General features: G+C 40.4%; 1 protein-coding gene across 1 annotated transcript in view; it reads left to right on the plus strand.

The window, feature by feature from the left end:
- Nucleotides 1-350, plus strand: part of LOC101845061 — a gene marked incomplete in the record, with an annotated part of 22,714 nt that extends 22,364 nt beyond the window's left edge. Inside the window, 1 exon segment of the mRNA XM_005112636.3 lies at nt 91-350. Within this exon segment, the coding sequence (XP_005112693.2) occupies nt 91-333 (243 nt within the window).
- Nucleotides 351-12,283: the final 11,933 nt, after the last annotated feature.

Raw genomic sequence — 12,283 nt, forward strand, 5'->3', positions numbered from 1 at the left:
AGAGAGAGAGAGAGAGAGAGAGAGAGAGAGAGAGAGAGAGAGAGATAGAGAGAGATAGATTGGACAACTTGTTTTCTTTGTCATCCTCAGAGCAATATTCTACCGAAACACGTTTCTGGATACGAGTTCCTGGCCCGCATAGCCTCTTGCAGCACACAAGTGCACAATGCGTTGAATACCAACAACAACAACAACAACAACAACAACAACAACAACAACAACAACAACAACAACAACAACAACGGACCAGGAGGCTCCGCAGGCGGGCTCATGGCAATGAGCAGTTTGGTTTTTCTCTCAACTTCATCTCTTATTGTCTGGTTCAGACTGTAAATATTCCATAACGGACTTTCGGTGTTTTTTTTAATTGTTTTTTCTCTCTCTCTTTTTCGTATTTTTTAACGTGTTTTAGGGAGTTCGAAACTGTATAAGGTCATATGAGCGTGCGGGACATATTTAACATTTTCAGTTTGGTAGAAAATTTTGAATTTCGCCCGGTTGGCGGCCGAAGCCTACTCTTATCGATTTTGGACTCCAAGGGATCTTTAATGAGCGCAACTTGCACACGAGACCTCCGAGATTTTTCGCCCTTATCCAAGAAGGCTAGGTGTTAGATATTACTTGCTATAAGACCAGGGGTGTGGCTTAAAGAAAGCAGTAAGGAGCCAGGGAGTAGCAATAGAAAGGCTGCAGAAAGAGTCGGGAGCCCAGAAGAGGGGGCAAAGAAGGTAGGGAGGTGAGTGCAGAACGTCGGGACGAGAGCAGACGACAGAACAATTTTTAGAGAACAGGGAAGGAAGTGAAAGGAGACAATTTTTAGAGAAGGAATTTTCCGTCGTTATCCCGATTCGAACCCGGGACCTATTAAAGGAGAGGCGAAGAAAGTAACCTCTCGGCCACCACGAGAGTCCCCGGGCTTTCGTTGTCTTTAAAGACCACATTTGTTTATTTATTTTTTTGTTTCTTTGTTAGATTGTTTATTTGACAAAAGTTAAATATATTGACGTTGAGTAATTAGGTTTTTCAGTCAGCTTTTTCTGTTATGGCCTTGTTCAGACAGTAGATAAATGCACGTCACAGTCAGGGCCGTCGAGAGCCTTGTCGGGCTCTGGGGCAGCGATCACCTTCGGGCCCCTCCCCCCCCCCTTGCGGTCTCACCCACCCTCACATGCAATTTCATAACCCAACATAAGACATAGGCATATATAATCACTTCACTGTAGCATATCTATTACATACCAACATAATACGCTCTCTCTCTCTCTCTCTCTCTCTCTCGCTCTCTCTCTCTCGCTCTCTCTTTCTCTCTCTTTTTTCTCTCTTTTTTCTCTCTCTTTTCCCCTTTCTTGCGGGCCCCCCAAACCCACGGGCCCCGGGGCATTGGCCCCCCCTGACCCCCCCTCTCGACAGGCCTGGTCACAGTTGACTCTTGTTGTCTCCTAAGATTACATAATGTGCACGTTTCTTTCTTCGCTTGTTTGGGTGTTTGTTTGAACAAAGAGAAGGACAGAGTCATTCTGGTTTTCTCTTATATTTTTCTCTCTTTACCCGATTCAAAGACTAAGAATGTCACAACGGGCTTCCATTGACTCAAATTATCACATGTGTATGTTCGTTTGTTTATTTGTTTGTTTGTTTGTTTCACTAAGGAGAAGAACTTCGACAATGAGTTGTTTGGTTTTTGTCTCAGTTTTTTTCTCTTATAGTTTTGTTCACAGAGCAATATATCACGACGGGCTTCTGTTTTCTTTAATGGTCTTTCGCTTTTCTTTGTTTCTTAGTATATTTGTTTGTTTGAGTAAGGAAAGCACATAGGAAAAGTAATTCTGATTTTCTTATGTATTTTTTTTATGATGATGATAATGATGATGACGATGATGACGATGATGACGATGATGACGATGATGACGATGATGATGATGATGTTCCTGAAGAAGCCCATAAGGGCAAAACGTTGAATATATATTTTGTAATACTATAAAACTTCAAATACTCAAGTCTCCACCAATTTGTAGATTTTTTTTACCGTATTTACGACGACGACGACGACGACGACGATGATGATGATGATGATGATGATGATGATGATGATGATGATGATGATGATCAGTACTGTTATTTGTATTACGTATTATTGTTGTTATCGTTGTCATTGCAGTTGTTGATATCACCTCTTTCGTCAGCACGATAATCATTAACTTCAATAGCATTGTTATCTTTTCTGTTGTGTCAACAACAACAACTACTACTAATACTACTACTACCACTACTACTACTACTACTACTACTACTACTACTACTACTACTACTACTACTACTAGTAGTAGTCAAGGAAAAAATTACCCTTCCATCTTCAACAGAAGTGAAGATATTTTGGATTGAAGGAGGTGGGGGTCGCTTGATTTAAGAGGCAAAATTAGCGAGAAAATGGCCGCCAAAGCTTGGTAAATTCCAAAGCTGGAGAGTCCATGGAAACTGTAAATTTATATTTTTGTACCTTTAATCAACGTTTTCGGTGAAATCCTTAAAGGAATGTGTTTGTAAATAGACATTAAAGGTGTTGAGCGAAAAAAAAATTTGATAAAAATTGCTAAGCACGGAGAAAACTGCTGTTTTCTTCGATTTCATTATTTTGACGAGAGCCTGATTCCACCCCAATGCCTCACATTTGTATGCTCGCCTTTCATTCCTTTAACTACCAACACAATGATGTGGTGATACAGGAATTCCATTTCTTTATACTGAGTGCCTTCACCTGTTTTCACAGGGCGTTATTATATAATACCATAGTGAGACAGTGTGGTGGAATTAGGCGCTTGTCAAAATAATGAAATCTGAGAAATCGGCCTTTTCGTGCTGATTTTATAATTTTTTTCAAATTTTTGTTCTTTGGTTCAACGCCTTTTGTATCCAATGAAAAACACATTTCAGTGACAATTTCAGTGGAAAAAAAAGTTGATAAAAGGCACAAATATGTAAATTGTTTGTTTCTAAGGTCTCTCAAGCTATGTAAAACAAGAGGCGGGCATTTTCTTGCTAATTTTACCTCTGAAATCAGGCGACCCCCACCTCCTTCAGTTGCAAATATCTCGACTTCAATTCAAGATAGATGGTTAGTTTTTTTTTATCACAAGCAAGACTGATGTACAAGCTTTATAATGGTTCCAATAACTCCACATATAAACAAAATTGACGAGAGCCTGTTCCACCACGCCGTAATACCATAAAGATGCGATAGCTCTAATGTATTCATAGTTCTCATCTGGTGAGATTTTAAGCCCCTGCGCCTTGCCTGAATGAATGATCATGCATTTTTACACCCCGATCAACACATTCCGGTGTCTGTGATACAGTTGTGAAGCTTTTCCACACCTCTTGTACAATTTAAATCAATTATGAGGCGGGCTGCTGCATGCGGGCTTTCCTTTCAGGACCAACCCGGGCTGTATGGGGTGCGACATGCTTTCTATTTTTAGATTAATGAAAGTTATTTATACACATAAAAGGAAGATTTCTAAAACTCTAAATTTTTTTTCTCGACGAAGTTTTATACATTTTTTTAACAATGAAATTAGTAAAAACAGGTCTTTAGACGTATATATGTATATAATAATATATATATTTTTTTATTGTTCGTGAATATTTAACCAGATTTTACATTATTTATGTGACTTACTGATGAATTTCAGGCCCTTGTCAAAATAATGAATTCAGCAACCGACGAATTCCTTGCTGTTGGGCAATTTTATTTTTTCAATTTTTTCTTTTCTTTTCGTTCAAAACCTTTCTGTGTGGATTTTTACTGCAGAATATAAATCAAAAAGAAATAAAACTGTAAATGTGTTTTTTTCGAGGACTCTCAAGCTTCGGAAGTCACTCAAATTTGTTTTGTTTGTTTTTGTAAAGTGTTTTACGGCGCTCGCAACTGCATAGGTCATATGAGCGCGCGGGACACACCTAATATTTTCAGTTGGTAGGAAATTTGGAATTTTGCCCGGGTGGCGGCCGAAGCCTACTCTTATCGATTTTAGACCACCAAGGGATCTTTAACGTGCGTAACTTGCACACGGGCCCTCCGAGATTTTTCGCCCTTGTCCGAGAAGGCTAGGTGTAGATCTTTCCTCCCAGAAGATCAGGGGTGTGGCAGAAAGACAGCAGTAAGGAGGGGCCAAGGAGTAGCAGTAGAAAGGCAACAGAAAGAGTCAGGAGTCCAGAGGAAGGGGCAAAGGAGGTGAGGGGGTGGGGGCAGAAAGTGGAAATGAAAGCAGACAACAGAACATTGCTAGAGAGCAGGAAAGGAGGTGAAAGGAGACAATTTTAGAGAAGAAAATTTTTTGGTCGCTACCCGGATTCGAACCCGGGACCTTTGAATGAGAGGCCAACACCTTAACCTCTAGGCCACGAGAGCCCCACTCAAATTTGGCCGCCATTTTCTCGCTAATTTCACCGGTGAAACCCCACTTCCTTCATGCAATAAACATGTTGTTTTCTATTCAAGATAGATGAGTACATTTTTCATGAAAAACAAGACAAATAAACAAGCCAATACCAACTTGTCCTGTTTTTTTTGGGGTTTTTTTGGAAAGTGTTTTACGGCGCTCGCAACTGCATAATGTCATATGAGCGCGCGGGACACACCTAATATTTTCAGTTGGTAGGAAATTTTGAATTTTGCCCGGGTTGCGGCCGAAGCCTACTCTTATCGATTTTAGACCACCAAGGGATCTTTAACGTGCGTAACTTGCACACGGGCCCTCCGAGATTTTTCGCCCTTGTCCGAGAAGGCTAGGTGTAGATCTTTCCTCCCAGAAGATCAGGGGTGTGGCAGAAAGACAGCAGTAAGGAGGGGCCAAGGAGTAGCAGTAGAAAGGCAACAGAAAGAGTCAGGAGTCCAGAGGAAGGGGCAAAGGAGGTGAGGGGGTGGGGGCAGAAAGTGGAAATGAAAGCAGACAACAGAACATTGCTAGAGAGCAGGAAAGGAGGTGAAAGGAGACAATTTTAGAGAAGAAAATTTTTTGGTCGCTACCCGGATTCGAACCCGGGACCTTTGAATGAGAGGCCAACACCTTAACCTCTAGGCCACGAGAGCCCCACTCAAATTTGGCCGCCATTTTCTCGCTAATTTCACCGGTGAAACCCCACTTCCTTCATGCAATAAACATGTTGTTTTCTATTCAAGATAGATGAGTACATTTTTCATGAAAAACAAGACAAATAAACAAGCCAATACCAACTTGTCCTGTTTTTTTTGGGGTTTTTTTGGAAAGTGTTTTACGGCGCTCGCAACTGCATAATGTCATATGAGCGCGCGGGACACACCTAATATTTTCAGTTGGTAGGAAATTTTGAATTTTGCCCGGGTTGCGGCCGAAGCCTACTCTTATCGATTTTAGACCACCAAGGGATCTTTTAACTTGCGAAACTTGCACACGGGCCCTCCGAGATTTTTCGCCCTTGTCCGAGAAGGCTAGGTGTAGATCTTTCCTCCCAGAAGATCAGGGGTGTGTCTGAAAGACAGCAGTAAGAAGAAGCGAAGGAGTAGCAGTAGAAAGGCTGCAGAAAGAATCAGGAGCCCAGAGGAAGGGGCAAAGGAGGAGAGGGGGTGGGGGCAGAAAGAGGAGACGAAAGCAGACGACAGAATATTGATAGAGAGCAGAAAATGAGGTGAAAGGAGACAAATTTAGAGAAGAAAATTTTTTTGGTCGCTACCCGAATCGAATCCGGGACCTTTGAATGAGAGGCCAACACCTTAACCTCTAGGCCACGAGAGCCCTCGCCAACTTGTCCATGTGCCCAAAAGTTGACTGATCCCACCGTGCCGTGACACAATGTTAGACGATATTACAAACACTGTTCTTGGTTTACGTACGTACAGTTTCAAAAGTTCTCTGTATTTTTATTTCATGCTTTTTTATAACATAAATTGTTCATTGTTTCAAGACAGTATTTTGTATGCTTATGTAATTTTGAAAAAAAAAAAAGTTTTTCCGTCTTTGAAAAAATTCCTGTTCTGACGTGATTGATTTCTCAATGGCTCATAAATTGTATTTCAGTATTTTCTCACATGACATAGATTTTGAGTATTTTCTTTTTAACACGAGAGAGAGAGAGAGAGAGAGAGAGAGAGAGAGAGAGAGAGAGAGAGAGAGAGAGAGAGAGAGAGATAGATAGATAGATAGATAGATAGATAGATAGATACATAGATACATAGATACATAGATACATAGATAGATAGATAGATAGATTGATAGAATATAGACAGATAGATAGATAGATAAATAGATAGATAGAATAAGAGAGACGAGAGAGAGGAGAGAGAGAATAAGAGAGAGGAGAGAGAGAGGAGAGACAGACAGACAGACAGACAGACAGACAGACAGACAGACAGACAGACAGACAGACAGACATTAGGAAACTCATCAACAGAAAAGAAAGAACACAGAAAATGCTTTTTTTTCTATTCCAGACTGAAACCAGCTCAATCCTCCGTTTGAGAATTAACTGCTCTTTTACAATGCAATCCCCGAGTTTCATCTCCTGCCATTCAGGAGGCCTAGCCTACCCACACTGCTGTCATAACAACAAAATATATAATAATATAATTTATCTAATAATATAATTTATCTGTTTTTGGTAAGCGTTTTACGGCTCTCACAACTACATAATGTCACATGAGCGTGCAGGACACATTAACATTTTTCACTTGGTTGGAAATTTTGAATTTTGCCACAGTGGCGGCCGAAGCCTACTCTTTTCGATTTTGGACCACCAAGGGATCTTTAACGTGCGTAACTTGCACACATATTTTTCGCCCTTGCCCCAGAAGACTAGGTTTAGATCGTCCCTACTATACGATCAGGGTTGTAGCTGAAAGACAGCAGTAAGAAGGAGCCAAAGAATAGTAGTAGAGAGGCTGCAGAAAGAATAAGGAGCCCAGAGGAAGGGGCAAAGGAGGTGATGGGATAGGGGCAGAAAGTGGGGACGAAATCAGACGATAGAACCTTGCTAGAGAGCAGGAAAGAAGGTAAAAGGATACCATTTTAGAGAAGAACATTTTCCGGATTCGAACCCTGGACTTATTGAATGAGAGGCGAACACCTTAACCTCTATGCCACGAGACCTCTCCCCCACCCAACAAGAATATGTAACATAATCTCTAATGTCTAAAGAAATTCACTCGTAGCTGCGGTTGGCATCTCTACTGTAGGTGTATAATAATCAAATTGTAGCATCTTAAATTAAGTTCTCAGTGTTTTAAAGTATAGTTTTAGTTAGAGTTTTACAGTACCTACAACACAATAAGGTCATTCAATTGCCGAAGATTAAAGGGTGTTACAAGAGTAACAAACACTATTAAGAAGGAGGAGAGATCAGGACGATAGATATTTGATAGAAAAGATGAAGTAACCACACCAGAGCACCCGCCAACTACCCCCAAACTATTAAATTTTGAGGAAACTGAAGAAAGAGAGGAAAAGTTGGCGGGTGTGGTGGTATCACGCCTGAATTTTATTCCATTGACGTCCTTGTATAATGAGTCTGTGTTTTTCTTTTGTTAAATACCATTTGCAAATGGCCAGACCCACAATCTTATAACGAAAACATTTGAAGCCCCAACCCAAACATGGCCCTAACTTGACTTACAGCAGGGAGAAGAATCGATTCTGGAACCGATTCCTGCGTTTAGTCAAAGAGTCTACATGACAAGAGGGGCCACTTCTCTCTTTGAGCCAATTAAAAAAATGTCCTCAAAATTCGGTGGCGCCCTCTTCGCAAAAGCGCACCTTTAGCGAACAGAGTTATCCTACTTGAGTTTAAAAAATCAAAGTGAAACTAGCAAGTTTTTGAATGAATTTCGGAAGAACGCTTTTTTAAAATGGTTACGCTGACAAAAAACCTCTTCCGGAAGAAAGGGTGATTGTTTTCTTCGTTTAATTAGACTTTAGAATGAAAGGCAAGAGGTCATTAAAATTTAAAAAAACTAAAACTCCGTACTGAACGAACCCGAACTGCTGATGAACAGCAGTCGATCTGCGCACGCAAAAGGTGCTATTCCTATTCTTCTTCTGGAAAAACGAAAGAGAGCTTCAAAACAGACTGCAGCGCCATCTGAAGCAAAGCGCATACTTCCTGCGGACACTTTTTTGGCTGAGTGGCCCATCTTGTTATTTACTATCTTTGGTTTAGTCAAAGAGTCTACATAACAAGAGGGGCCACTCCTCTCTTTGAGCCAATTAAAAAAGTGTCCTCAAAATTCGTGGCGCCCTCTTCGCAAATGCGCACCCTCTGCGAACACAGTTACCCTATTTGTGTTAAAAATCAAAGTGAAACTGGCAAGTTTTTAAATAAATTTCGGAAGCACGCTTTTTTAAAATGGTTACGCGGACAAAAAACCTTTTCCGGAGAAAGGGGTGATTGTTTTCTTTGTTTAATCTGACTTTAGAATGAAAGGCGAGAGGTCATTAAAATTTTAAAAAACCCTAAAACTCCGCACTGAACGAACCCGAACTGCTGATGAACAGCAGTCGATCTGCGCACGCAAAAGGTGCTATTCCTATTCTTCTTCTGGAAAAACGAAAGAGAGCTTCAAAACAGACTGCAGCGCCATCTGAAGAAAGCGTGGACTTCCGGCGGACACTTTTTTGGCTGAGTGGACCATCTTGTTATGTACTATCTTTGGTTTGGTTCTACGTGAAAATGTTCCGATTCCTTTTTACGCGAAGAACGGTTTCCATTTATTTTGCCTATCATGTGCTACATTTATAACACTTCTGTGCTTTTTGTTCAATGCCATAATATTTTGTAAATGCCCAGTGCAACAATCTCACCATCAAGGGGCTCTCGTAGTCTAGAGGTTACAGTGTTCGCCTATCATTCAATACGTCCCGGGTTCGAAACCGGCGAGCGCCGTAAAACACTCACCATAACAAACTATCAGAAAAGTTAGGTAAAGTGGAATTCGCAACTGGGAAGTCCTACTCCTTTCACTCTGTTGTTTTCCTTTGTCTAGATTTTTCTTCTCTACTATTTGACCCGTCATTTGCGACGATGTGCTGCTTTTTACTCAAAGTCACTTGGTAATGGCTTTTCTAAAACGTTAAATTAAAGAGGAAAAATGACTAATCCTCCAAACCACCAGGCTTCTTGTTTAGAGTAAAAATACCAATTTAAATAAAGGAAGGAGAGAAAATGGAAAAAAAAGAGACAGTAGGTGGATGGTTGGAGGGCGCTAAAAAAAGTAAGTCCTTCTTCCTGCCTTTCTTTCACTTGTTTCTGCCTATATAATTTTTCTCCTTTAGCCCAGTTGGTATCATGCTGGACTAAGGAGAGGATAGCTCGGGTCAGAAACCCAGACTGGACGGACTTGAGATGGGCTGTTTCGTGGAAATTTCGAGATGCTCAACTCGGTCCAACCGGAGACGGACACTGATTTCGGAGGTCCCTCTTCTTGAATAATTTAGTTATATTGATAAGGGTGTAATAAATATTATACACACTTCTTTCCCACCTTTGTTTTCAAGCACCACAAGAACATTGCCACATTGACATGCTTCTCTTTGCTCTAATTAACTCAAAGCGAGAAGAGGAGGAAGCAGCACCTTTGGAGCAGTGGTTGGGCTCTTCATCGTTGCTCACAGAAGACCCTAGTTTAATTCCCGAGTGGGGATAGTAGTTTTTTTTCCTCAGGGATCTCGGCCTTTTTACTGGAGCGTTGGAAACCTCTCAGCCCGGACTGGCCCTGATGTGCACGGTGAAAGTAGCCCATATCTTCTGCATGACAATAATAATAAATAGCATTTGTATAGCGCATATCCCCGCTCAACAGCAGGCTCTATGCGCTTTACACTATATTATTACCCCAGCAGACCATAGAACACTCCGACACATTCTCAGCTTCCCGGGAAGCATACAGTGCAAGCAGCTGATTAAGCGCTCAAACACTAACAAACTGACAAGATCTTTCGCTGTCTATAGCCGGGTACCCATTCCCACGTGGGTGAAGTGAGGAAAATATGTGTAAAGTGCCTTTCCCAAGGACACAACGTCGAGCCCCCGACGGGATTCGAACCCACGACCTTACGGTTGCGAGTCCGAGAGCCTAACCACTAGGCACAAAAACTATGTCGATGGGGGCGTAAAAAGCTCTTAGGCCAATTTAAAAAGTCAGAAGAGGAGGAAACCTTTCCAGTTTCCCGACATCAAGGTGAACATGCTCGTACTATAATAAAATGTGTGATATCATGGTGAAATCAGGCGCTTGTCGAAGTAGTGAAATCGACCCTTTTCGCACTTTGGGCAATTTTTATTAGTTTTTATTTTCTTGGCTCAGCGTCTTTTATGTCCATTAAAATATATTTCTGAATAGAATTTTACAGCACGTGTAAATTTGCATTTTCCAAGGTCACTACAGCTTTGGAAACCACCAAACGTTGGCAGCCGTTTTCTGGCTGAGTTTGCCTCTGACATTGGGCAACCCCCACTTCCTTCAATCGCGAATACGTCGACTTCTTTTCAAGATAAAGGGAACTTTTTTCCATCAAAAGCAAGACAAATAATCAGGTATTGAGGTTATACCTAAACTCTTTATGCTAAAAAAAAAAATGACGATCGTCTGATTCCACCTCGTCTTGACACATATTATCAAAACTAAAAACTCAGAGAAGGCACAATGATATTTCACTGAGATATTTTTATTGACGTCTAATCTTGAAGGCAACCACTTTGTTCAAATGATGCAGCTAGCAATGATCAAACTAGAGGAATTAAGTGACACAGAGAGCACATTATTCAAGAAATGAAGAAATCGGAAAGAAAAAAACAAACAATTGCATTAAGTTTTAGAAGGATAACGTCTAAAAAAATCAGAAATTGTAACACAAACATAATAGTATCTTATATTTTATCAGTTTTTCAAGAATCAAACATACATTTTAATTTGGATCCTATGTGTTATATAAGCATACAATTCACAAGCTTTTCTACAGCTTTTTAATCTTAGAATTGGTATACGTTTTAACAAAATTATAGCTGGCATGCCAAGCTGCCACAGAAGAAAGAACATTTGGATCATTAAAAAAAGAAACAACTGCTCTATAACTTTTGAACAGTAACAAAGACCACGATAAAGTAACGCTGACAAACAAAAACAAATAAAAGATGTGACGCAGAATAAATAAAGCAGCGACAAATATTTTATATTATGACAATTATTATAGCAGAGAATATTATTAAAAGTTGCTAGACTAAGGGAACTACGGTGCTAAGCAGAGAATGGGAAATGCAGTTAAAGGTAAAAATACAGGAATCCACACCGTTTCGTATGAGTTTGAATCAGGTATTATCATCATCATCCTAGCAGCAGCAACAATGACAGCAACAGCAACAACAACAACAACAACAACAACAACAACAACAACAACAACAACAACAACAACAACAACAAAAGCAAAAACGTCAACACCAACAACAACAACAACAATAACAGCAACAACAACAATTGGAGCATAAAAAACTACTACAAAAAAACAAACAAAAACAACAAAAACAGACAAAAACAACAAAAACAAACAAAAACAAAAAAACAACAAAAACCCACGAAACATTGCCTACAGCCCAGGAGAGAGGGAATACAAAAATATTCATGATATGTGGAAAAAAAAAAAAAACTCAAAAAAAAATGTTCAGGCTAATACCAACACAAATGAGAAGTAGTAACTGCCACAGCAAGTCAGCGAATCGGACAAACAGGGGCGATTAACTCATAAGGTTACTCGGCTGGTTGATAATGAATACAGAATCTGAATACATCACTCGCTTGCTCTGCATGATAATGTGCTGACCTCGCCCACAGTTGACCACTCGTCTGACCCCTGGAGCTCTGGACATCGAGACTGGCTTTGTCTCCCCTATATTATTATCACGTCACTCTGAGTTGTCGTTTCCTCGCCTACCTAGTCTGACGGAGACAAACTCAGTTTTACTGACATCTCGTGAGATCTAGAAACGCTTTCTGGAATACAGTTCACACTCTCACTTCGAACTTTGAACCTTGAACTTTTCTTCCTTTGGTCTTTAACCAGCAGTGAAGTTGGTGAGCAGTTCGTCAAGTCAGTTGAAGAAATCAGAAATCACCAATGTCTTAGAAAATGAATCGTTGAGTTTTCTCGCATTTCGTCTTTTTACAGTTTGCAGAATTGAAGTTGATTTTCTTTTCCAATTTTTTTGGGGGGAGAGGGGGGGGGGAGGTCAATGTTTTACCGCTTATTTAATAATGAAAAATCGT

Source organism: Aplysia californica, unplaced genomic scaffold, assembly GCF_000002075.1.
Source record: "Aplysia californica isolate F4 #8 unplaced genomic scaffold, AplCal3.0 scaffold01344, whole genome shotgun sequence".
NCBI classification, from domain to species: domain Eukaryota; kingdom Metazoa; phylum Mollusca; class Gastropoda; order Aplysiida; family Aplysiidae; genus Aplysia; species Aplysia californica.